This window comes from Cygnus olor, chromosome 20, assembly GCF_009769625.2.
Source record: "Cygnus olor isolate bCygOlo1 chromosome 20, bCygOlo1.pri.v2, whole genome shotgun sequence".
NCBI classification, from domain to species: domain Eukaryota; kingdom Metazoa; phylum Chordata; class Aves; order Anseriformes; family Anatidae; genus Cygnus; species Cygnus olor.
The window spans coordinates 5,055,879-5,082,926 of record NC_049188.1 but is presented as its reverse complement, the minus strand read 5'-3'; the positions used below and the strand labels follow the sequence as shown (position 1 = coordinate 5,082,926).

Below are 27,048 nucleotides of genomic sequence, written 5' to 3'. Positions count from 1 at the left end.
GAGAGGGAGGCACGGTGGGGGAGATGTGGGGCTAATTTGGGGCTTGGGAGGTGCTGGGCTGGGCTCAGCCCCAACCCCATGACACTGGAGCCCTGGGGAAACCAAGGCACCACGGTGGTGCAGGCCACCAGCCCCCAAATGTGCCATCTGGGGGGCCCAGGATAGTTCCAGGGGCTAGACCGGGTCCTGCTCCCACAGCACCCACCCAGGTACCTCAAGGGATGCGGGGACCGTGACAGATGGTGCAGGAAGGGCGTCCTGGCAGCGAGGGGCGGGCAGTGAGTACCAGTCACCCTAACGGGGAGGTGGCCCTGGTGGCGAGGTGTCGCTGCAGGTGGAGGTGGCATCGCTCTCCCGTGCCGTGCCAGCCCCGGGCACCTCTTTGTCACCATCCCGGGGCCATCCCCAGCCCCTTCCCCGGGGTTCGGTGGCAGCTCCGGAGGCAGGGGCCCAACCCATGCCCACCCGCAGGGCTCACAAGTCAACGCCCGTTGGGGCTGAGGGTTTCCAAGGGAGGGGATTTATTTTTACAGCGTGAGTCACCGCTCACAGCACACGGCGCCGAGCGGCACAGCCCACGGGCAGGGACGGAGGGCGTACAGGCACCCACCACCGAGCCCCGGGAACCCGCCGTGCCCACCCTGAGCATGCAGAGACCGTCCCCACGGCTCCTCATCGAGCCTTCCCTCACCATTTCGGAAGCCCAAGAACCACCAAGGTGCCCGGTGGGGACACAGCCGTGATCCCAGCTCTCCCCCACCACCCAACCTGCCATGAGCTGGGGCTGGGGTCCAAGCCTCCGACCCCGATCGCGCTGCCCCCCTGCCCCGGACCCCCAGAAACTCGACAGACGCAAGACAATTGAGCAGCGCTGACGTCAGATCTGTAAGTTTATTTGCTCAATGTACGACGGCTACATAATGACTCACATTCATGATATTCCATCACTGAGGAAAACTGCTAAGAATGGTCCGTGTGTGAAATAATTCCTTACAGAAACACGGAGTTGGAAAAATAATCACTGATTAGACCTTAAAAATAGTTCACTGCATAACATGACAAAAAGCACAAACAAAGGCTCATTCAAAGAACACAGTCATTGTTCTCCTACACTGTAATAGTTATAATTTCACCATGACGAACACCAGACATTAAGATTAAGCTAACACTGGTGTTTTCTTTTGCTTTTTTCCTTTTTAAAAACAAAATCATATATAATTGCATGTCACTATAGCAACATCCATAACAGATCAGTTTGTTACGATCACTATTTGGTAGAGCAAACTTTACCCCCAAAAGAAAAATAAATTAAAAAACTTTAAAAAATTTTTGAAGACTATTTTGTCATAGGAATACATAACATCTACAGTATAAGTTAATAAATTTCAAGCTACTGTATAGAAATACGACACTAGCATGCACAATATTGTATCAATAGAGTAATGGAGCAGTAATCATTTCACTGGAGAGACAGTATCATAGGCAAGTGCATTTCTTAAAAAATGAAAGAAACCATTCAAGCTGCTTAAAAATCAAGTCCCTGACCCCACTCCCCTTTTAGCCCTCTTGTGCGATCTCTCCTGCGTTAAGTTTCCTAAAGCAGCCAAAGCAAAAGCCGGAAAGAAAAAAATAGGTTTTGTAATTCCAGTAAATCACTTCCAAATCATACAGCTGGGACAACACTGCTCACTGGACATGACGGGAACTCAAAGGAAGGTGAGAAGCCTAAACAGATCTTCCAAGTCCACGGCATTTACCAGCGGCTCGGGCGTGTGGCACGCTGCCGAGGCGCACAGCCAACTGCAGGGCTCGGCAAGGCTCTCCGTGCAAAGGCACCCGATGGGAAGCTTGGCTAGCGTGGCCGGGGCAGCCTCACCTCTGAGCAGGGGCTGACGGCCCCTGCGACTTCATTCAAGCGCGGCGAGGCAGGGCGGATGCGCCGTGCGACCCTGGCGGGACCGAGGGTCCCCGATCGCCGCTGCGCGCTGCTTGCGGACGGGCTCTCAAAAGGGAGGATGAAAGCCTGCTTCGAAAAAAGACGCCCGAGTGCCGTTCTCCCCGCCGCGCAGCTTTATTTAAAAAAGCTACATGTGGCAGCACTCCGCAAGCCGGAGACCAGCAGTGAACTTCCAACAGTTATGCGGGGGGGGGGGAAAAAAAAATACAAATTTTACACAAAATGGGGTAAATATTACCTGCTAAGCAAACTCAGATGCCCTGTCTCCCACCCCCAGCCAGATAAGACAGATTTGGAAAAGATTTTGTTAAGAAGAGAACTAAGTTCCTGGGCTCCCGATGCTTGATAGAAATGTCTATGATTGTAGCTCTTCCCTTGAGGATTTCTCTACCAAATTAGTTTCTAAGCTCCTGAAGTTCACTCATTACACCACAAGCTTCCCCAGGAGAAAGAAAACGCACCTGGCTTCCCTGATGACAAACAAGGGAGCCTGGGTGCTGCAGATCTGCTGACAAACCTCATGGTACAGTGGGAGAAAGTCAGGCAGAGTGAAATGGCAGTGCAATCCCTGAGGAAGCAGCTGTGGCACCTTAAATCAGGATGGTCTTTGAAATACCAAACACAGTACATGACATACAGACCTGAATTCTCTTTTTTTTTTTTTTTTCTTAAGTGGCATTTTAAGTTTAAACACTTCCCCCTTTTCTAATTAAGTTCTTAAACCTTTTGCTGTGGACTAAAATAGTTTAAACAGCCGCTAGCCAAGCACCTGTTAAGCTGTTGACCAAAAAACTAGAGCAGCTTTGATGTTCCTCGGGCGGGCGGTCTTCTTGCCTTGGGCGACACAGAATAGCTAAGCCAGTCCACAGGCGAGGACTGATCAGGAAGGCAAGCCAAAAGAACTAGCAAAAGAAAACAGACAATCAAAGGCTTGATGTCATATGGCTGTAATGTAGAAATACTGTAAACTGCAATTTAGTGTTAATACTGTAAGCTACCCTAATAAATATCTTAAAAAGATTAAATGGCCTAAATCCTGGGGCTTTACAAGTCCCAAATTCTTTAGTCTTTTATTTATTATTATTATTCCTTTTCAATTTGGGGATTTTAAGCTATGCCCTGACAGGCAGAGCGCTCCAGGGAGACGCCCCGCGACGTGGTACAAACACACGGCACTTAACTGAAGAAACAAACGCACAAAGCCTTACTGGAACCACAGAACTTCCTTTTTGTGTTGCTTTTCTTAAAAACGAGGGCCATTCCATTCAAGTTAATTCATCTTAAAACCCTTTTATTTCTAGCAATAAAGTTAAATTAAAGACAGCTCCACTTGTATTAATAATCTACAGAACAGTCCATATGCCAGTGAGGCTGCTATTCCATACCAGCACAGCCAGCCTGACTTCCACTAGTGGTGTTTTGGCAAAAATGTCAAAGAGGCAATCAAAGACAGGTTGTGGGGGGCCTCCCTGGGAAGGTGTCCCCTCCCGTTCCCTCCCCCACCCCTGACCCCCCCAACTCGTGGGAAAAAAATAAAGACTGCAGTAGTTAGCATCAGCGTGCGGCTGCCAGTCCATCTGGGGGTCTAATTGTTGCCTTCTCCACCGTCGTCATCTTGCTGATCGCTTGTCCAGAGCGTTAGGTTGTCGCGGAGGAGCTGCATGATGAGCGTTGAGTCCTTGTAGGAGTCCTCGTTGAGGGTGTCCAGCTCGGCGATCGCGTCGTCGAACGCCGTCTTGGCCAGGTGGCAGGCCTGCTCCGGGGCGTTCTGGATCTCGTAGTAGAAAACTGAGTAGTTAAGTGCCAGGCCGAGCCTGATGGGATGGGTCGGCTGCATGTGCTCCTTGCTGATCTCATGGGCTTCGCTATAGGCTTTCTCCGAAGACTCCACCACGGTCGCCCTCTTCTCACCAGTGGCCACCTCGGCCAGGTAGCGGTAATAGTCCCCTTTCATCTTCAGGTAGAAGACTTTGCTCTCGTACTGCGTCTCGCTGCAGTTCTTGATCAGGTAGTTGTCCAGCAGACTCAGCACATCCTGGCACACGGCTTCCAACTCCTTCTCTATTTTCTCGCGGTAGGCCCGTACCATCTCGATCTTCTTCTCGTTCCCATCGGCAGAGGTCTTCTGCTCGATGCTGCTGATTACTCGCCAAGAAGAGCGCCGTGCCCCCACGACATTTTTATAGGCTACAGACAAGAGGTTCCTCTCTTCATTGGACAGAGGCTCGTTCAGTTCTGTCACCTGTATCGAGAGAGGAAGAGAGAAGAGAGAAACTCGGGTTAAGCCACAGCCACTCGCCATTCCCATCACCATTTAGCACTTGGGTGCTCCCACTTGGAGCGAGGTGTGGAGAACGCAGCCAGCTCGCCAAATCCCGGCTATCATTGGGCATCCAATCTCCTCCCAGAGGGAGCCAGCTGGGAAATCGTGCTGTGGTCCAGCCCCCCAGCCAGGGAAGGGTGGCTTTCATTCAAGGCATTCTCCATCTTAGCAGATCGGTATTTTCCAGAATGAGAGAAATCTGCTAGGAAAAAAGATGCATTTCACCTGCAAGATGAGCATCAGACATCAAGAGGCAGACATGAGCGACCATCAGAGCAAGAGGGTGGAGATGTTCTAGGGTTACTAGCTAGGCAAATGGATTAACAACACAACAATTCAGCTATGGCATATTCGTCTTTTCCGTTTCCCACAAGCATGGTACGTTCTTTTGAGATGCCTCAAGAATACGTTATATGTTAAAATTCTAGCTGCCTAGGGCATTTGCAGAGATAAGGATTTAAAAGCTCACATGGTAAGAGTACGTTCTTCCCACACAGGATTTTCTTCATTGACGATAAGAGCGTTAATGCACAGTATCACTTCCACCTGCCTCACGCAACACGGCAATTTAGTCATTACAGTGTGCAGCAACAGAGTGATTAAGGAAGGAGACAACGGAGCAGAGCCTTTCCACAACCAGGCTACCAAACACTGCCGCGGTCGCTTGAGTTTCTGGAAGCGCTGCACTTGGTACCGTGACCTCCTTCCACTTCCCACTGATCCATCGCTGGCTGAAGGCACTGGGGCAGGACCCATGAGCAGGGCTGAGAAGCCAGCCAGGCATTGTACAAGCCATATAGCCTTGCCAGAGCTGGGCAATCTCAGAGATGCGTGGGCTCCTTCCACAGCCACCCTCGGGTGCTGGGACAACCCCGTACAGCCACTTGGTTGCCTGCTGACAGCTGCCATCCCTTGTCTGAAGGGCACATGCACCCCGGGCCCTGCCGCGTCTCCTCTCTGCAGTCACTTCCCACGAGGATTAGGTCACGGTTTGTAAACGAAAGGCTTCTGCAAATACTGAGTCATTTCTGCAAGGGCGAGGTTCGTTCGGGGCCCAGATAACCATGTTTACGATGGCAATCAGGAAGCCAAGGGACTGGGCCGTGAGGGGCAGGTGACCCACCCAGGATCTCACTGGAGCGGCCTGGAACGCACACCTCGCTCCTACCATCACAAGAGCTCGTTCCAGTGGCATCCACTTCTGCCTCCAGCTTTTCCTTGCTGCTGCTAAGCCGTGGTCTGGCCAATGTGTGTTCTCCCTGACCCAAGCTATTGCTACTCCGCAGTCTCCCTAGTGGCAAGCAGAGCATGCTGGTGCTCTCATCCAGCCCCGCTCTACTCCTTTTCCTGATATGCTTCTGCCCACAGAGGGCATGAGGCAGAGGCTCAGCCATGATGTGCTACACGACCCATTTATATGGCATTTATATGGTGCCCTGTGCCATAACATCACACGTGTCTAGCTGCATTTTTATAGGACTTGACATCTTGAGATGACTCTGATCATTCTTCCCTTTGCACAATGCCTGCACAAACATTAATTAGAGATACTGTGGTATAAAGCCAACTTTCAGAGATAATCGAGAACAATTATGGTGTTCCCCTGCCCTAGGGTTTATGGGTTGTCCATCATTGGAGATGGGGGCAAGAGGCATCCAGAAATCCCAACCCAATATATCATCTAACCTTCCAGCTGTAAATCCCGAGTGTCCAACACTAGCTGCTATAATACTACAAGAGACTTGCCAATCCCAGAGGTTTTCTATCTTGACACTAATTATGGAGGCTGATAACCAAGTGAGGTCATGCTTTTAGCGAGATGCTCGCTGAGCAGGTACACCAGCTTTAAATGGGGCCCAGGCGGGTGGACGTTAGAGCTACCCCACAGCCCTGCCTCCAGATATTCACTGCCGCAGAAAGCACACTGCAGAAGTAGATTTACCTCCTCCCACCAGAAGAGTCTTGCAGGAGGACAAATTCATTAAAGCTACAGGGAGTTTCGTAGGATTAGCTTTGCCATAAACATTTTAAATTTGAAGCTATTAAGGATTACGGAAGAAAGTCGCCTGTCAAAATCCTTTCAAAAAAAATCGCTGACAGATGGAACATACACCTGTGGAGAATGCAAAGACTTCTCCAGGGAGTCTGTGGGGAACTTATCAAAGCAGGAAGGGTTCCTCATTAGGCACGTAACTGGGAGCAGTACTAGGCCTCATGCCATTCCCAAACCAAGTCCCAAAATAAAAGCTGCGACATCCCTATGGTCACAGTGATAATCGCAGCTGCCCGTTGGAAAGACAAGAGGAAAAAAGTGCTCACAGTTCTGACAGCCCCGCCAGAAGGCCACCGCGCAGCAGCTTTGGGCTGGGCACTTACAAGGCCACAGCGTGACCGCAGTGTACAGAGCACAGCCTCACAGGATCCTTGTGCCACCCAGTTACTGCTACATGCAGTTAGGGTAGCTGAATATCCAAAATAAATACGTGAATAAACAACAGCTTGACATTCAAAGGGCTTGGCAGGAACCAAGCCAGCCTCTGACTGGGAGCCAGAGCTCACTTTGGAGCTTTACTTCCCCAGCTGGCGGCACAGAGAAGCAGACCTTGTGCTGCAAATCTACGTACCCAGCCTCGTTTCACCCTTATGGCCCTGCAGATCAGCAAGGCACTGGGGGGCTAGGAGATGCGTGCTGCTGAAATTGAGCCCAGCCTTGCACGTGGCATAGAAAGCCCAGTGCAAAGAGCTGGTCCACCCAGCCACACAGCTGGAAACTTGACAGACACAACCCCTTCAGCCCGGCGGAGGAAAGGCATCGAGACTGGAGGGCCCCCAGGCAACGGAGATGGTCCAACAGGAACCTACTGTGAGTTTAGGGTTTCTGCTCCTCGAGAGTCTAGAGATTTGTACACCTTCAAAGCCCACCAATTTGTAACAAAGCCATTTGGAGGCAGAGCAAGCCCAGAGGGGGTTCTCCCACTTTCGCCATTACACCCTTGAGCTCTGACCCAGCACCACATCCAGAGCCTGGCAGGCTCCCAGCATGCTCAAGCATCACACTGCAGCCATGGGGCCAGGCAGAACTTTACCTGCTCCTAACATCGAGGTCCACGCTCTCCAAACGCCTATGGCTGGCCCCACTTTCCAGAAGCATCCTAATTAGGTTTCTTTGGGATCTACACAAAACGCTTGCTCCTAGCCACCATCTGGTGAGTTTGCTCACGGGGCTTATTCCAGGACTCTATTCCACGCTTCTCACCTCACATCAGTAGGTCTGAAGGAACCATTTCTGAGTACACGTGGCCCCTTCAGCTACAGAGCAGCTGCAGTGGAGGTGCATCACAGGGTTTAGTTTTCCCTACTTACCCTTACGATGGGTTTTAATCGACATTTTTAACTAAGTACCCACCCATTTATGGCTGCTACCTAGTTTTGATGTCTTATCTTAAAGCACACAGCAGAGCAAGCTGAACAGACCCAGACATTCTTCCCTGGGGAACACCATCAACATTCGACAATTTAATCCGTTTTATAATCCCCAACACTCGCTTTTCTGATTGCCCAGAAGAGATCTCGAGTCCCTGAAGACACTAAACACCGACAAAGGAGCCAAGCTTTCCTGGAGAGAGAGAACCACGGGAACCTCGAGCTGTCCACAACATGCCATGCTTTCAGTAGAGCAGTCACCAATTACCACAACCCTGTGATCCTGCGCGTGGCTAATTCACAATCTGATATTACACGCAATTAATGGGAGTGACATAGGGCCAACAGCTGCTCGCTCCCTTCACAGGCCTCTCAAACACCTCGCTCAGCCTGGAGGGGCCTGCCCGAGCCCAGCTCTCGGCCACTCGCCTCTTTCAGGCTAGAAAAGGGCCATTTCTGTGATACCCTGTGAGTACAGCCAGAGCTCCCCTTCCACCACGACACCCAACAGCCATTTCTTCCTCAGCATTTGTGTCTCTGCTGTTCGATCCGTGGCTTCTGCACCTTGTAATTCAGCACGTTATCTTCCAACAGAAACCCGAGCAATCGCCTCGTCTTCCCTCACACATGGCTTGTTAGTCACACTGAGGCCTGGCTTGAAGGTCCTGATTTCTGTTTCTTTTTTTTTTAAAAGGTAAATGGGCTTTTAAGACGATGTTGGGCCTAAAGTCCCACCAGTGACATTCTCACTGAGTCTGAAAGCGTCAGAATAGGAGCAGCTGGCCAGCAGCCGGTTCAGGCTGAAGCAACTGAGAAACCTTCAGCACTATGGGCACTCGTGCCACCTTCCACCATCGCTAGCACTGTTATTTTTATTTTGGTCTCACGGTGGAACTCCTTTGCCCTTTGGCAGGCACCAGGCCACCCTCAGCAGGCAGCAGCCAGAACAAGACCCAGGCTCTACCATTTTGACAGTGACAGGCTGGAGAAACCAGCTTTAGACTTCTACATCACTACCTGCATTTTCTGCCCGTACTTCACTCCATATCTAGTTTCTGAAGAAATGTCTTCCTTCAAGCACATTAAATCATTGCCATTGCCTTGTAGCTTGATTACAGTCGTGGCTAAACATCGCACAACTGAGTCAAGAACAGCTTCTCCTTGAACACTCAAGAGCAAGCTGTCCTAGGAAGCCATCATGCAGTTGGAAAGATGCTTTTCTTAAGCACTGTCCTACTTTGACACAGAGTAGGCGTGTGTTAAACTAGATCTAAATCAAGAATCTTACCAGACTTCACGGGTTCGGGTCTTCTTCACCTGTATTCGAGCCTCCTCCCTGACGTTATACTTCTAAAATGGAAGTCATATCATAACTACTCCTCTCCTTTCTGACCTCCTCCACCATCCTCTTGTTTAATCTGAGCATAGCTGGGGAATTTTAGGCTATAGATAAGACCCTTCCTCTCATCTCAGACAAAACCAGAAAAGCACATGCAGGCTGTGGGCAGAAGTTAGTTCCCCTCTGCTGTCTCGTTCAACTCTTTCAATATGAATAATCATATTCTGGTTCCCATTTTGAAGTTCACAGGGGCCATCACAAGACAATGGCTGAAAGAAGCTGAAGGCACACGGAGGCACAGTGGATGGTTCTGCCATTAAGGTTCAAATGGCTCAGAAGGCATCACAGAGCAGTGTCTGCAAAGTAAGGCTGCTTATTACTTGTAGCATAACTGGATCTCAGAGGACACTTAGGTACTCCAGACACTGATTAGGATTTCCGCATGCTCCTCCAGCTAACAGGAGCTTTCATCACACCCTGTAGCCTTTATTATATAAGGCAACTTTGAACCACCTGAGACAAAGCCTCCAAAATTGAGGGACATGAAAAGCAAGAGCTCATTTATTTCATTGGCCTCCATAGCTCAACAACTACTTAAACCAAAGTGAATTTCATCATATGACACACGAGTTTGATCAGTCCTTAGAGCCTGCAGATCTACTTCAGTTTCAGTCTGGCTCTGCTGGATTTAAGCTAGACAAAAAACAAGTTTCAAGTACTTGGGTCATTGCTGCCTCAAGTTTCTGCATGCAGAAGGTCATAAGGGAGCTGTGGTGAGAAAGCCAGAGGCAGAAGCAGAACTCTGAGCTGCTCCCATTCTGCATTTGATAGCACTTCAAGGATCGTCCTTTATCTGCAGAGCTGCAGTCCCAATGTTTGGTCTAACGGCTCACGGTTTTCCTGCTACAGAACACCTGGGTGCCAAAGATTTGCCCCACCAGCTTCTTCTGCAGCTTTTCAGATAAGACAGCCACAAGGGAGCATCTGTTTGTTTTCCATATGCGGCCTCCAGGTATGGTACTGGACCCTGCCATCTGACATGGCTATTGACTTGGAAAAGGGCAACCCAGACACACTGCAGTGGGGAGGAATAACCCAAGCTTCCCAGCATGGCCAAGGTGTATGCATTTCAAGTGCCTCTGTGCCAAGCTACGCATCATTTCTGAATTAGCATTGCAGTCTTGTAGCAGGGAGCTGCTGCTATAGCTAGTATTTGCTTTGAGTCATTAAGGATTACAGCCCAAGTTCTTCTTGCGGTCCTTATGAACACCCTGATTCCTGTTAGCCCTACAAAAAGGCAGACTATCTAACAAGATGAAAACTGGACGCAGGACAACTTGTTTCACTGTCTTGCTGCCACTAGCTGCCTTGTACCTATTAAAAACCCTTGGGAAAAATCATCAATCTCTGTTGGTCTGATGCCTTCCTACCACCAGACGGAGAAAGCAGCAAGTCCATCCACATCAGGCTGAGCATTTAGAAGCACTGTCACTCAGGGCTCATCACACTGCCTCTGACAGATGGGATACCAGCACCTTTGCCTGCTAACTGCAAAGGAACAGAAGGGACGCCAACTTATTCCTTCCCCAAGATATGGCAGGCTGGCAAGCAACATCTGCCCACTCTTGCATTTCTGCAAGCACCGTAGCAGCAGTCCAAGATCACCACCCTGCTCCATCACTCAAAAGCCTGGGGAGCTCTCCCACCTCAGACTATTTGAAAATATTGTTCAAAATGTGCCTTTTGTATCATCTTTCTGCAAAGCATGTAGCAGACCAATATGGCAGCACGCCACTGCCATGGAAGCTTGGATATGGTCCAGGAGCACGCCAAAAGTTTAAAAGGGATTTATTCTGAGCTATTAAAAGGAGAACGTCAATTCATTTGACTTTTTGAGTTGCATGAAGAAGCTTCTTCAGGTGTCAGTTGAGCAGCTCTTGAATAACTGCAGCCTTTTCCTCAACAGCATTTCTGTTATGCTTAAAGACATGGACTTTTTCCATTCAAGTATCTTGCTTCTTCAGAGAAGCCCATCTGTTCACAGCATTTTTAGCAGAATAATGCATCCATAGGACCACCACTGGTCATTCCTAGAGCCTTAAGACTTGGTTAATATGGGAAGACTCACTCCCCCTCCAGTTTATGACAAAACAGTTAAACCAAGCAAGGCAGCCCTTAGGTACTCTGGTGCATAAGCGTGGACAAGCTAAACAAACCAGGTTCCATGCCAGGAAGTGTGTCTAGTGCTGCTGGGAGCTTCAGCTGCTTAAAGACTTACCTCACAGCTTCTAAGAGTATTAATCTGGCTCAGGTATTAGTGTTTCCCTACCCACCTTCAGCCCCACTGCTGGGAGGTGAGTGACCTGGCACCACATCATCGCACCCCCTCCTGGAGCTCCCAGGAAGGGCCAGGCCACCGCAAGACGTTTGTCCTCGATGAGGGGCTCGAGAAGTGACTGCGGTGTGTTGTACCCACCAACACTATTCAGATGGACCAAGTAGAGAGAGGAGAACCAGTTTGCCACAGGCCAGGTGAGTGTCTTCTGGCTGCTGGAAGCTGCTGTCTGCAGCCCTTGCCCTGCTCAGTGCCTGTGGGGCTGTGTCTGGACGAGGGGCAGAGGCGTGCAGGAGCAGGATGAACCAGGCAATTCTTGCCTGCTCACAGGGCTTCTTCCAGCAAGAGCCAACTGCTACAGCTGGCAGGCTGCTGCTCCAGCAGGATGAAATGGGAGAAGCTGCCACCGTGCAAACAGCTCCCCTGCAGCTAGCACAGAAGGTTTTTAACCGCTTCGTTTCATTACCCCAAACGCTTTGGGAAAGCCTGCTCAAGGCAAGGTTCTAGAAGCATTGAAGAAAAATGGTTTTGCTCTAGGTCTTTTGGTCTGCAGAACCAGCTGTTCCTTGCAGTGTCTAAAACATGTTTTACCATTTTAAGCCAGAGCCCCTCCAGAACGCCCAGGTGGACTCCAGCATGCCAGCTCCACAGTAGGTTTAATTTCCGCACCAGCGAGCAAGGTGATTATCCCTCCAGATGTACTTTGCCCTCCCACCGCTTCAGGGATTTCAGGCTTGATCTTACACACCTCTAGCAAAGAATTTTATTTCTTAAATGGACTTGCAGAAAAGCAACTCGAGTTTTCGCTCTGGCAGCTTTCTGGAACACTGCAGCCAATTTTAAACGGGTACCCTTACAAGGAAGGTTGCTTTAGTAAGCTAGATCTGACTGCGGATTTAACTACCGCTGCCTGGCTCCAACCATCTCCTCCCAGCCCTGTTCTGAAGTCCATGGGACATGTACCACAGATCTGATCTCAGCTCATCGCAGGTGACAGAGCCCATCAAGCACCAGGGTCTCAACACCGCCAAATGCGAGAAGCCAGGCTCTCAACTCCAAGGTAATGAAAAATTCATCCCACATAACAAAGCCCAACAGCATAAACAGGCAAAGCTCCGATGACTTCCCCAGCTGGGTGTAAATCAAAGCCTGTTAATCCTCCCTAAGTTCTCATTCACTGCTGAATACTGAGCGTTAGTCTTTTACAAGCGCAGATCTCCTGCCGCAGCTTTCAAGTGTTTATTAGCACACTGCACAGCAACGGCTTCTCCAGCTACTATTAATAAACTTTTTGCTGCAGAGAAGCACAACTGTCCAAACAAGATGTCCATCAGCAACCTAGTTAGCTCTGAAGCTGAGTCTTCTTGCTGATATTTTCCTAGAGCCTTGCCGAAGCCACCTTAAAGAAGAATCAGAAGCACATCGACACGCCAAGCAGCTTTGCCTGATACGCAAGCAAAGATACGTCCCGAGCAGGCTAACCCATCCAGTAAGATCAGAAGGAATTTGCAAACAATTAAGGAATGCTTTGTACTCTGAGTCCTTGCAGACTTGCGTATGTCCGAGCACGGCCGCCTCGAACGCCCATAGGCTGACTCAGTCCTAACATCTCCTTTAGGGAAGAAAAACATTAAGTACTCTAATCCCTAATCTGGGGATCACTTTAAGGGAATCTCATGCCATCAGGGATATGTTCTCTAGTTACTCTCCTGCTGCTGTTAACTAATGCACTGCCCTTGGTCACCAGATCACCGGTGGCAGGCCAAAAACCAGGTTTAATACCTAACGGAGCATGCGCTGGGTCATTCTTCAGATGTGACCAAACCTATTTTAGCAGAGAGGAAAAAAAAATGACACCTCTCCCTATTGACTTCTTTTGTCTTCCTTCATGCTCTGCAGCTGCCACAGATCACCTGCTCAGTGCATTTTTTGCAGCCGTGCCGTCATCGCTCCATTTTCAGCCGCCTGATCTCAGCGCCAGGCTTTCAGCCCCAGCGCCGTGCCAGCTCCTGAAGCAGGTTTAGGCTTGGCGAGGGCATGGCCAGCACACATCCGAGCAGCGTGGGCGTGCAGGACAAGCAGTTCATCCTCGGGTTCATAAAACAATGAAAAACCTGAGATCGGAGGAAGTTTGCGCCTAAATAAGTAGACAAAGGCTTTTGTTTCGCCAGCACCACGAAATCACTGCTTTTGAGATGGTCTTCTCTGTATTTCCTGTAACCCTGGGACTGTTGCCTCATCATCCCAGTTCCCTTCTTCTTCCAGAATTTACCATTTCGGAGCATTCCCAGATGCCACCATTCCCCGCCACGGCAGAGAACCGCAGCCACCGCGCGACACTTCTGTGCGCGTCGAGCCGGGCTCTGGCAGCCCCGGCACAAGGGCTGCAACTCCCCAAGCTCCAGCCCACAAAAGGCAGCCGCAGGCATTATGCGGGGCCGGAGGGCCGAGCAGCTCGGCCTCGCTGCCTTTGTGTGCCCAGCCCAGCCGCACAAAGCCCAGGGGATCCCGAGCTCCTCCCCGCGACAGTGGGGCAGGAATCCCGCATCTTGACATCTGGAGGGAGGAGCTGGGCCTTTTGCTTCAATAAATAAATAATAGAGTGCAGAAGTGTCTTTTTGTCATCGTTTTCCTTCGTTTGGGGATGGGAGGAGGGAGTGTTCATTACACCAAGCAGCCAGGAGGACGGAACAAGAGAAAGCTGAATACGACAGCACGAGCTGGGACCGCCGGAGGAGACGGTACCAAACCACCCCACAGCCGGCCGGTTGTGGGTTTATATCCTTCCCCTTTCCCACTTGCTCTGTCGAGTGCAGGTTCATGAATTGCCTCCCATGCTGCCCAAAGGCTTGGCTTGCTCCACGCCAAAGGGAGGGAAGGCAGGAGGAGGATGCAGGTCCCAGGAGGGGACTGTCCTGCGCCAGTCGGTGCTGGTGCACGGGCAGGAGCCTGCACAGGAGAGCACGACCAAGCTTTCAGGCAGCACAGCGCAAAGCGTGGCTGGTCCAGGCTCTCAGAAAGCCATTTTGTCTCCACGGGGGGGGGGGGGGGGGGGGGGGGAGTGGGGGAAAGAGTTCGCACATCTGCAAAGGCTGGGAGCTGCAGAGGCAGGAGCACAAACAAGAGCATTTTACCTGACCACTACCAGCGTGAAACCAGCCCCTGGCTATCGATCTGAACATCCCCAAGTCAGGATGAAGGCTGCAGAGGCTGAGACACAAAAAACACGGTGTCTTCACCAGTACAGCCACCAATTCACAGCCACCTACCCTTTGTTTGAGCAGGTGTTAAAATTGGTTTCCAATTATCACCTTCCAGCAGAGCAGTCTTTGCTTCAGAAACCAATGAAGTAAGTACCTCCTACTGTTTTTATAGATTTATTTGTTTTCTGCTTTCCAGATATCAGATTGCCATTTGTCTGAATGAATCACGAACATGAATCTAATAGGAGGGACAAAGACTTCAGCCAAGGACAGGTTAGGTTACTCATCTTTCCAATAAAAGGAAAAAAAAAAGTTGGTTAAGGCTTCCAGCCTTCCAGAAAGACATAACGAAGGCATGAATAGCGAAGGAAAGAGGGTCTAAGCTGGCTCCAAACCATGGAGCACAAAATTACTCATTATAGCATTAGCTTCCTAAAAATCTATCTTGAGTTGCAGAGCACCAAAGTGCAGAACTGTGCCTGGAAGCACCAAGGGTCCACCAACCAGCCTGAGACGACCAAAGCCCTGCGGCACAGCTTTGCCACGGCAAGAGAAGATGGTGCCTGTGTCCTATCGAGACTGTCAATGAAGTGCCTGGGAAGCCAGGCAAATCCCATTTTTTCTGTGCTTTGTACTGCAGTTATTCCACTGCGCGCTTGTATTTCATTGTTGGTCACGGTTCAGGAGGTGGAAGGGGGCAGAAAAACGGAAAGCAGCTTCAGCTCTGCAGTCCTACAAGCCCCAGACACCGACCCTGGCAAGGAAAGGCTCCCTCCAGCTCAACCACAGGCATTTTCAAGCCACCCATTCCTCTGTACCTGCCTCCAGACAACCTGATGTTTGGCTGGGACACACAGAGCAGCCAGTCCTCCTCCTTGCTCTTCCCTGCCACACTGGCACTGAGTCCCCAAGCCTGGCACCTCAGCCGTGCTCAGCCTCCAGGACATGGATGAGCAGAGACAAAGCCACCTCCCAAGAAGAAGCTGGTTCCTTAAGCATCAGCAGGTGGACCCAAAAACTCAAGCTTTTTGTTGTTTTTCTAAAATATGTACCCTTGCCCACAATGCTCCAAGCATTCATCGGTTTACTTGGCATGAAGCTGCCCAGAATGGAAGCTGAAGAGTTCAGTGGTGGAGTTTGTTCATCATTTACTGCCAAGCCTGCCAGTGCCCAGGGAAGTCTCTCCAGGTACGAAGCCGTGACCACTGCTCTCCTCTCCCAGCCATGGCAGCCCATGGAGCCCTATCAGCTGCACCATGAGACATGTTTCTTCTTTTATCCTCCAGAGTCAGAGCTAGTAGGGGATCGATTCCAAGCTCAGCTGAAGCTACAAGTATGTATCAATCAAAGTGGTAAATGTGCAAGCACATCTCATCTTTCCCGATGATTCTTGGTGCACAGGACTGGACGCTCAGTGCTTCAGCCCAGCCAGACCTGCAGCTGCCCCAAAGCCAGGTAGGCTGCAACGTGCCCACCCACAGATCACTCACCGAGCCCCAAGGGAGCACTAGTTCCTTAGAGATTTAAGGCAGGAGACTCCATGCAAGGCTGAGCGACCGCTCACCAGTACAACCACACCAGAGGCACCCAGTTGTGCAAGCCTCCACCGCGTGCATTTTGTACCTGCACGATTCTCCCATCAGCACCGTGTAAACTCACCCCCGAGCCATGAGGCAAAGAGCAGCTCGGGGGCACGGCTGGAGCCCTTGGTTCAGACACCTCCTGCCATCACAACCCAAATCCTGAGAGCATCCGCAGGCATCTCTCTTGCTGTATGGCAGGAAACGAGAGGCAGAAGGACAGCAGTTATCTGTACAGCCCGCACTTGTCTCGTGAGCGCCGCCCAGCATGCTGATGAGAACTGGTAAGAGGATGGATGCCCAGTGGCATCATCCAGTTCAGATGAGACAAGATGAGAGCGCTTGGGCTCCAGAGATCCAAGAGTTTTCAATTCAGAACAAGCACAAGAAGAAACGAAGAGCAAAACAGCTCCCACCAAGCCTCCTGCACTCGCAGGGCTGGCCATCACACAAAAGACCTGCTGGTAAGCCCAGAACATCAAAGGGCCCTTGCAGAGCCCTTGCCCAAGACATTTATTGTCTCCATGTACCCGAGGCACCTGCAGAGGGTTCAAAAACTGTTCTCCAACACAGCCTCAAATACTCCCATTTGGTTCAAAGAAAGCTATCTGTGATCAGTCTGCACCTCGCTGTTACACTTGGCCAATCCAGAAGAGCCCAGAACGGTTTTACAGGACGGTGGCTCTTCCTAAAGCCTGTAGATAAGACTTCTTAGGAGCTCCCAAAAGCTCAAGCTGCTGAGGACCAGCCAGCTAACACGGTTAGGGTACGCAATGCCCCACTGAACTGGGGCATCTCAAGCTGCAGGCAGGTAGGTACGTGCCACGTGTACAACCCAAAGCTGTGTAAGCAGAGAGAACCCTGGCTAAGAACCATCCTGAGGTGAGAAGCACAGCAGGACTGCAGCCTGTGATGGCAGCCACCCGCTGGGCACCACAGCCCTCCAGAAGGGAGCCCCGCTCGCCGCCAGCTGGGCCAGACCCACGTCAGTGCAGACAGGCAGCGGCAATACCCAGCAGCTCCGACACTTTGTGCTGCTTCAGTTCTCTGCGTCAGCTCTTCCATTGCGAGGTGACAGGGGAGCTGCTGGCCCTGTTGTGCTCTCAGCCCCCCTCCACCCGTTATCCTCCCATGTCCATGCAGGGCTTCAAACACGCTCGCTCCTTGCTGCTGCCATGGCAGGGTGACAGGCCCCCAGCACCACCCCAGCCTGGGGCTCCCCTGGAAGGGGCCAGGAAGGAGCAGGGGGCAGTTTGAGGAGAGCCACGCCTCAGTTTGGGTTTCTGACAGGGTTTGAGCAGACCCAAGAGAACCTCGCTGCAGTCCTTGGGGGCCGCGTCACCACAGCCTGGGCCATCAGATGTGCACAGGGTGTCTGAGGTGAGCAGTGCTTGCCTATGGAGCCTTCCCCAGCCCACCAGGTGCTGTCTGCTGTGGCCACCCAGGCACCCACAAGGTCACCTTGAGCCCAGAGAAGCCTCACTCAGGGCCGAACGAGGACTGCTCACCTACACAAAATGGTGCCAGCAGCACAGTCCCACGCCACGGCACACCAGGAGGTGCCGCCAGGCCGAGAACCCCTTAAGACGCCCGCGGCAGCCAGAGCAGCATCGTGTTTGGTAGATGCCAGCAGAAATTCTGCGCTCTGGTGCTGGAAATGGCTTCCCCAGAGCCTCCCCCAGCCCCCCGGGGAGCGCTACTACAACAGCTTACGCTCCCCGCCCGGCTCCTGCCGCCACAGATGGCCTGCACAGCGCTCCTCCAGGAGAGGCCTCTCCTCCTCGGCCTGCTCGTGAGGAGCAGACAGCAGATAACCGTCCCGCTCTGCCCCCCGGCACCCCTCAGGCGGGGGACCTCCATGTCACTTCCCAAGGGAAAATCTGCATTAAATTGGTCACAGGGCTTGGAGGGTGGGAGCTTGAAAGCCTGGCGAGCAGACGTGACAGAAGCCCACGTAACCTGTGTCAAGGAGACCCTGTGGTTCTCCACGCCTGGCCTCCTCCTCCTCCTCCCACAACAGCCATTTACTGCACCAAGGCTTGGGCAGCAGCTTTTTGGCATCCCCAGCAGTCACCCACTGACAGCCCTCACCCACGGGGCAGAGCCTGGGGCACCAGGGACAAGCAACCAAACGTTCCTCTCGCATGGACCCTCAGGTGGCCTGAAAGCTCCTGCACGCGCCCCCGTTCCTACACCGTGGGTAGGTGCAATGAAACAACCCTCCTACCCTTTTTAGCCAACCTCTATCCTGCACAAGTCACACCATTTATCTCGCTCGGCCACCTGCGCTCCCCCAGGCCCCAAAGGAGCCGGGAGCTGGTGGGGTTCCTGCCCTGCCCACACCACGGGGCTCCCGTGGGTGCCTTCCCATGGGTGCCCAAGGCAGGCCAGCACCGCACGTTGCCACACCCAGGCGGCTCCCAGGCAGCACCGGCCCCGGAGCTTGGCGCAGAGCCCGCGGAGGCACCGCCGCTCCCTGCCTGATGGATATCGATCCTGGGCCCCGGCGTAAGCAGCCAGCCTGGGCAGCAAAGCTTTAGAGGAGCCAAAGCTGGACAAAAAGGCAGCTCGCTCTGACAAAGGTACTGTGGGCAGCGAGGGAGGAAGGAGAAGGCTCTCCGCTCGTCGGCCAGGGCTGATTTCAGCCCCACACCAACAAGGGGCACCACCAAGGTCACACACAGGCAAGGCCCAGCGATGTATCACCTCTGTTCCCCAGGGTTTTCCTGAGACACCCCAGGAAAGCTGCTGCATAGAGCAAGCAAAGGGAGAGCCCGGCTCCTGCAGCAGTACCCACTGCTGGCACAGGCAGCCACCGCCTGCAGCCAGGGTGAACCTAAAACTTTCGATACACGCTACTCAGCAGAACCCCCCGTGATACCCAACGCACTGCTGCAGCACACCGCGCAGTGAATGGGAGCAGACAATGGAGGAGCCCCATCGCCGCTCCCATTTTGAAGCCTCACAAGCAGCCATTCAATGGCGCCCGCATGACGCGACCAATGCGGCGTCCACGACCCACCAGGCTGCCACGAAAACGTGCTAATCGGGCGAGATCTGCGGGAAAAATTAACCCCTTAGGCACACGGCCAGACTTTAAGGGAAACCAACCCTGTGCTAAGGCAGCGAGAGGATGGCGAGCTGCGGCGATGCTGCCCGGGAGGACGTGAGCCAGCGCCGAGCTCCAGGCTGCTGCATTCCCTGGGCTGCATGCTCTCTGCTACCACCTGGGCGCATTGCAGCTCGTCCCATCGCACATATGACATCACTGCGCGTTGCCACGGAAATGAGCGCGAGGTCACAAGCCTCCCGCACGACCGGAGCTGGGGGCTGGGCAGCGGGGAGGACGGGAGCGGGGATAACCGAGCGTGACGTGCCCGCCGCCGTGGGAGCGGGCCGCAGTTTTCGGCAGCGTTGCAGGGAAATCAGGAACAAAGCTCTGCCTTTTGTTTGCCGTGGCGGGAGGCGGCAGCACGCCCCCCGTGAATCATTCCCGTAGGGCCGAGCGACGCGGCGGCTGATAAGCGGCGTTAGCCCGGGTTACTGTTTCACCAGGGCCGGTAGGGGCTAAAAGGAAAAAAAAATAAAAAACGTACGTGTAATCTCTAACAACAACTCGGGTTTAGGCACCCGGCCCCGGCAGGCAGCCTAGGGAAATTCACGCAGCAGAAATCCTGCCCCGAGCCTACGTGCTAAGTCTGCAGGCACATCCCTGCTGGCTTTGTGCTAATGGCTGCGTTATCCGTGTGAAATAAGCTGTGGTGTCTGCTCCCCCAGCAAGCTCTGCCTTAAAATGAATGGATGCCGTTATCGGAAAACGGAATAAAATCCATGGTGCGGCAGAGGAGCAGCCCGGGTGCTTTAACGCGATATTATCTCGTTCTGATTATCCGTATTTCGTTCCTTGGGAAGACATCTCCTCCCTCCCCGTTCGCTGGCTGTGACAGTTTTGTCTGTTTGATAAACGCAAGGTTATTGTCAAAATGGTGCAATATAGGGTCAGCGAGCTGCATCCCAGACAGACTGCGACATTCCTAGATCAGCATTCACTTTTCATCAGCAAGGGAGGACACCCCAGCTCCTCTCAAAGGTTCAGACCTGACTAAGAAGACAAACATAAAGAACAGTTTTCCCCTTTAAAGCACCCCCTCCCTCCCTCCACCCAGTCTAGCCTCTCTGCAATATGACAAATGCAGAATCTTCTGGAATGACTTGATCCTGCCTCCCACGATTGCTTTGTTTGCAAGATCAGATCAGAGATATGTTTTTTTACTTCTTACATTGTCAAAATGTCAGCATTGATGGGGAGCGTTCGGTGTCACAAATCAGATCAGCCTGCTATATGCAGAGTCTTTATTTTAAGAGCGTGAAATGAATACAACATGACTCAATTCATAAATCTCGAAACAAGTGCAGCAAAAAAAAAAAAAAAAAAAAGGCAAAGCCCTGGCAGCTAAAGGCTCAGCTCCTCGGGGTCAGGGGCGCAGCAGCCTCGCAGCCCACGCAGGGGAAGGGATGCACGGGGGCAGCGGGGGCCGTTTGGGCAGCAGCGTGTGGGCAGAGCCCCCCGAGGCCCCCCAACCCCACCCCACAGCCTCACCCCACGGGGTGGGGGAGCCCTGCGTGGGGCTGGGGACAGCGCCACACCCCAGGGACACCTCCTGCAAGGTGGGGACGGGGACAGAGGAGGGGATGGGGACACAGGGATGGGGTTTGGGGCTGAGGATGGGGTTCGGGTCAGGGGGTGGGGACCACCGGTGAGGGCACGGTGCTGGACGGCAGGGGCAGGGCCGGGGGGGGCTCAGAGCTGGAACTGCAGCAGGGGAGGGGACCCGGCGACAGGAGGGGGGACCGAGAGGGGTCCGCGTGCCCTCCCCCACCCCTTCCCCTCCCTCCAGCCGCCCCCTCCCCACCCCGCAGCCATCGCCATGGGGCCGGGGGAAGGGAAGGGCGGCGGCTCCCCCCCCACCACCCCGACACCGGGGACACCGGACGGACGGACGGACAGACCGCCGGGCGGACACTCACGTTCTTCATGGCGGCCGCCATGTCGTCGTAGCGCTCGGCTTGCTCGGCCAGCCGGGCCTTCTGCACCAGCTGCTCGCGGTCCACCATCTTCGCGGGGGGCCGGGGGGGGGTCTCCGGGAGGAGGAGGAGGCGGCTGAGGAAGAGGAGGCTGAGGAGGAGGAGGAGGAAGAGGAGGAGGAGGAGGAGGAGGAGGACGAGGAGGAAGCGGCGGCTCCCGGCACTGCAGCGGGGACGACGGCGGCTGCTCGCGGGGCTGTGAGCGCGCCACAACCCCCCTGCTGGCCACGCCCCCCGCCGACCACGCCCATCCACGCCCCGCCCCTTCTACACCCCTCCCCTCCCCGCGCGCGGGGCACGCCGGGAGATGAAGTCTTTCCCCCCTCACCCTCCCCGCGTTGCTCCCTCCTGAGGACTACATTTCCCAGCGCGCCCCGCGCGCCGCGCCTCGCCCCGGCTGGCCGCTTGACAAAATGGCCACCTCCCTTCTCCCCCTCCTCCCTTTCCACCCCCCCAGGCTCGCCCTGGCGGGGCGCGGCGGCCCCGCTGCTGATTCACCCCCGGGAGGGCCCCGCCAGGCCGCGAGGCCCGGCCCCTCACGGCCCCGCTGTTACCGTGTCCCCAAGCACACACGCAGTCCCCCGCCATGTTGTGCCCGCTCCCCGAGTCCCCCTCACGCTGGGGTCCCCAGCGGGATGGCGGCGCGGTGCCGAGGCCTGCGGTGGTGCTGAGTCACCCTGCTGCGCGGCTGGCGCCCCGCGTCCGCCGTCCCTTCACCGAGGGGAGCAGCCCCACGGGGAAGGACATCAGTAATGCCTGGTGGCCTGCCCGTGACGCTCGCTCGTCCGTAGGGAATCCCAGAATCACCGAATGGCCGAGGTTGGAAGGGATCTTCAGGGATCCAGTCCAAGCCCCTGCCGAGCAGGGTCACCCCGAGCACCCCACACGGGATGGCACCCAGGCGGGTTTTGGGTGTCTCCAGAGGAGGAGACGCCACAGCCTCTCTGGGCAACCTGTCCTAGTGGTCCGTCACCCTTAAAATAAATAAAAACTACAATTTTCTGAGTGAAGTATAAACGCGCCTTTGCTCGGCACCTAGCAGAGCTGCTGCTGTGCGTTAGAAGCTTCATAACAAGCCATTATTGGGTCCTTTTTCCTAAAGCCTATAGAGAATGCCATATTTAGAGGATGCACCAGCACTGTGGAAAAGGAAAAGGGTTTAACGAGAGGTGCTGACCGTGGTGGAAACGCTTCATCCCTGATGCATTTTGGTGCTGGCAAGTGCCATCTTACCTCTGCTGCAGCAGCTCTGCTCGTCCCCAACCCTTCCCGATGCCACCGTCCGTGGAGATCTCATCACCTTCATGGCTGAAGCTGGAGGGACAGTTGGACCTGGCGACTCATCCAAATCACCTGCCGGTCCCCTGTTTTAGTGGTTTTTCTTCTGAAATACCTCAGGAAACCCTTGTGGCACTGGGGCATGCAGTGTGCTGGTTTTCCTGGGGTGATACCAGCCACAGGTGACTGTGCCTGTCCCAAACCTGTGGAGATGGCCTCACCCAGGTGGAGACAAATTGGTTTGGAGATGCTGATAGTGCTTTACAATGGTGAGCAGCACAAATTTTGCTAAGTTCTCCATCTTTGTTGTGTTTTTAGCACTGCTTTACAAGTAACAAAAATTTTATTGAGTGGATTTGTTTCACTCACACGAATTACTTCTTTGTATAGAGGTTCTGAAACAAGAGATCACCTCTTCTGACAAATAGTTCCCTAAAACTAGAAATACGTGCAGATCCTCTCCACTTCCTTCCTGAAATAAACCACTGTCTATCGCATTCCTTCCCCTCCACCCTCCGTCCTTTGGCCATCTTGCTCAACAGCTGACCGACTCACGTCGTAGCTCGCGGGTGAGGTCGGACAGGTTTCTAACGAAACCGACGTTAAACCTTCCCCACACCCTGCGGCTTTTCAGCTCAGGCTGTTCAAGGCTCCTTGCGGGTTCACGTTCACCAGGCCGAGATCCAAGCATTCATAATCAGTGGATGGAAATCCCACAGCGATGCGCCATGCTGTGCCTTTCTCCCCTTGAAGGCGTTTTCTCTCGCCAACCTCAGCACCAGCTCAGTGTTTTGGTGAGCCCACACAGGTTCTTGCCTTTACAAAGTAGATTTTTTCCTCTCGTGCAAGCCTGGTGAAGCCAAGCACAGCTCAGGACTCTTGAGTCAATTGCCACAAACGTGCTCCATCAGCACTCAAGTGCTCTCCCATCCCCTCGCCCGCGTCCCCTGCATCTCTGGCCTCACACCCCGCGGCACACGCGGTGCTTGGCTGTGAAAGCAGCCATTGTGCCCTGCTTTTGTTTACCACTGCGGCTGCCCCAGGACAGCGCCCGTACACAACAGCAGTTTATTCCTCTTTTATGATAATGGCGCCTTCATTCTTCCAGCAAGGGTCGCAGCCTCTAGAGAGCTCAGTAACGGTTTTTGTGTTGTTTTCAGTATGACACCAGCTTTGGGGATAGAATTTGAGCGAAAAAAGAGTGGAAAATGTAGGAGAATATTAAAGAACTTTGTGGGTCTCAAGCATCCTCTGTGGTTTTTCAGGTGTTGCTACAGCCACAGGGCGCCTACCCAAGCCAAACAGGACGATGTGCCACAACAAAGTCAGGTCTCCGTGTACGGACCAGCCCAGAGCTGTGTGCTCTTCCTGGACACTCGGGCTTTAAGGCTTTCTGAGTGATGTTTCCACATGTGGATCGAATACATCGTTCCTCTAACCTGCAAAAAAAATAGTATTAGACCTTGGGTACCAGCCCTGGATTCTCACAGGTAAGATGTAACACAAGCCTGGGCCTGAAGAAGCGTTGCGTGCCTGGAAGCTTGTCTGTTTTTCCAAATATATCAGCTGGCCTAATAAAAAATATTGCCTCTCCATGCAAACCTTATGACACTTATCTAGTAATTTGCATGAATATGGCGGATTCTCAGCTAGTCCAAATCATTGCAGCTCTCCTATTTATGGTGACTCTGTATATGCCCCAGACCGAGCAAATACTGATTTATTCCTGTCGAAGCACCACAGCAATAAATACATCTCACAAAGCAGACAATTTTCTTCCCCGTCACAGATCAGAATGCAATATTCATAATGCTGTAAATTCTTCAGAATAGTGATCAGGCCATAATATTTATCTGTTATGTATCTAGTCCCCTTTTTGCTCTGACACATAAATCAGCCCTCCTCACACCGCTCCATTATTCTGTTTTACAGACCAGGAGGCGGCGTGGGGAGGGTTACGTGGTGCTGAGCTTGGTGCTTCTGGTGTGTGTGATCTGTTTGCTCATCAATAAAAACCCTTCTCCTCTCTACCTCTGCCTGGGACGTGTATACACACCCGAGCACGATCCCAGAAGGCTGCAGGTTTGGGAAATTACAAAGACCCAGAGGATGTGGGTCTGTTCTGCAGATGTCCCTGAAAAACCTGATAACCCTTATTCCACCTGCAGTATTAAAATAACTCGGGAGTGTTCAGATGTGCCACTTTGTTCATTCCCGTGGCCTGGAAGACAAGTCCTTCTCCTCGCATTTTCCTGCCTTCCTACGTGCTGTAAATGCCTTGTGACACTGCAAGGGAAGACAGCAAATGGTCTTACACTTGGAGGCTCGCTTGCTTTAGCTGCCGACTACTCCAAGAATTTGTCCAGAAATCCTTACCCCAGCTTGCTGGGGGCTGCATCTGGGTGAGGGTGGCAGCAGTGGGCATAGGGGCAGGGCCACAGCACCTGCCTCCGGCCCTGAGCGGTGTCTCCAGCACCCTGGTGCTTGGGGACCTGTATGTCCTCCGTGGTGGTGGCAGGGACGGGGTGCCCAGCAGCGGTGAGCACGAGCAAGGATGCTCAGGGGATGTCCCCACCGGCAGGAGCCCTGTCTGACCCTGCAGCCGCGGTCCTATGAAGGATTTATGCCATGCTCATTCCCTCAGGGTGACAACACCTCCTCGGGGACACATCCCTGGCTCCAGCCAGAGTGCCCTGGAGGTAGGCTTGAACATCACCACGGTGAAACCCCCGGGGGAACAACAGAGCAGGGGGACAGGGGGGTGGCACTAGCCAGGGCCGATGTGCAGAGCTGTGGTCGGGGTCTCCCACACTGCTCCCGGTGCTTGCAGGCAGCCTCCAGCCTCGCTACCTGCCCGGAGGAGGCAGATCCTCCAGCCCCGCAGCCTTCTCCCTCTGTTCTGTCACACGCTGAACCTGGGGGTCCCAACAATCCGGAGGAAGCCATGGGGAGAACATCCTTCCTCCTCGTCTGCGGAGCTGCAGCGCTTTGTGCTCAGCCCCAGGCTTTCATCCGAGGCTTTCTCAGTGCTTCCCAAGCCCAAATTAATTCTGCTGCAGCAGCTGCCCTCCTGCACTGCTCAGCGCCGGCCCTGCCGCCTGCCTGCACCGAGCTCGCCGTGAGGAACCGGGGCTAAACCCCGCCCGGAGCCCTCACCCCACATCCCTGGGGAACCATCCTGCTCCCCGCCGGGGGTGCTCGGGGCAGGGGTTTTCTGCTGCTTGCTGAGAGCAGCTGGGCAGGGCAGGAATGGACGCGGGGTGGAGGCAGAAAAGGAGCTCAGAGGCAGGGCACGGGGCCGGGGAGCCGGGAGGGGCGGCGGCAAGAGCCGGGGAGGCTGGAGATGGAGGATGGAGGGTGGAGGATGGAGGATGGGGATGGAGGATGGAGGATGGGAAAGGGGGCAGCCGGGACCCTCCCCTCTCCCCACGTCTGCCTGCATCTGCTTGTTAGCAGCACGCTGGGACTTGAGTCACCAGCCGAGGCGGGGAGGGGGCCGGGGCCCTGCCAGCTGACGCGCCACCGGCGCTGGCACGGGGACAAGCGGGGCTGGCTCTCGGTCCCGGCCCTTGGCGGACGCGGGAGGCGGCGCGGTGCACCCTGCAGCACGAGCAGCGACCCAGGGGTGAGCCCTGCAGCAGCCCCAGGAGCTCGGGGGTCCCGGTGCCTGTGGCTGCCCCAAGCCACGCCGCGCCTCCCACCCTCTTTTTATCCCCGGTGCTAGCAGGAGGCCTGCAGCGCCCCGAAATGCAGCGGTGGCTGCACCATGATGCTCTCCTCTCGGAAAATCCCCCCCCCCCGTGAGCCTTTTCCGTGGCCCCCGGGAGGATGCTCGCACGGGGATGTTCCCGATTTTAGCTGGGGTGGCCTCGGCTCCTGCTGGGACACCAGCCCTGGTGGGGACCTGGGGGGACCGGGGTGCAGAACCCGGCCCCCAACCCCATGGGGACACGGGGACCAGCCGGCACACCGCCTCCCCACGGGGCATTAATAATTAAGCAGGCGCAGCAGGCTGGGATGGCAGCTCTTATTTAAGGAGCCGATATAAATACCGCCCAGACAGCGCTGATGGAGCCTTAAAAAAAAGCCACCCTGGCTGTCTCGGTCCCTCCAGAAGCACCCTGGAGCCCTGCAGGGCCGGTGGGCAGCGCGGGGCAGGGTGTCCTTCGGGCTCAGGGCGCTGCGTGAGAGGTGACAGCACCTGGGTGACATCCCCACCGTGCCCACCCGTGCCTCAGTTTCCCTCTGCAGCGTGTCCCTTTGTCCTGTGCCGTGGCAGCAGGGTCGGGGACCCAGAGCAGGGCTGGCCCCGTGTCCCCGGGGGGGGTCAGCACTGGGGAGGGAGCTGAGAGCGGGTCTCTGCACCCCAAAATTGCAGTGCCAGGTGGAAAGCTGGATCCCTGCTGCTGCGGGGTTCCTGTTAGTGCTGTCCCCCTGGTCACAGACACCTGGGGACACCTCTCCTGCACCACTCCGGGTGTCCCCACGCAGCGGGTTGGGGGTCCCACGGGGGTCCCAGAGCCAC

At 54.1% G+C, this 27,048-nt stretch overlaps 1 protein-coding gene across 1 annotated transcript; it reads right to left on the bottom strand.

Annotated features, from left to right (window-relative positions):
- Positions 1–872: 872 nt before the first annotated feature.
- Positions 873–21,522, bottom strand: YWHAG (tyrosine 3-monooxygenase/tryptophan 5-monooxygenase activation protein gamma). The gene is made up of 2 exons (XM_040532342.1): positions 21,189–21,522; positions 873–4,199 (listed from the first exon to the last, which is right to left on the bottom strand). Exons 1-2 carry the CDS (start codon positions 21,273–21,275, stop codon positions 3,543–3,545), a joined length of 744 nt encoding a protein of 247 aa, XP_040388276.1. The 5' UTR covers positions 21,276–21,522; the 3' UTR covers positions 873–3,542.
- Between the last annotated feature and the right edge of the window lie 5,526 nt (positions 21,523–27,048).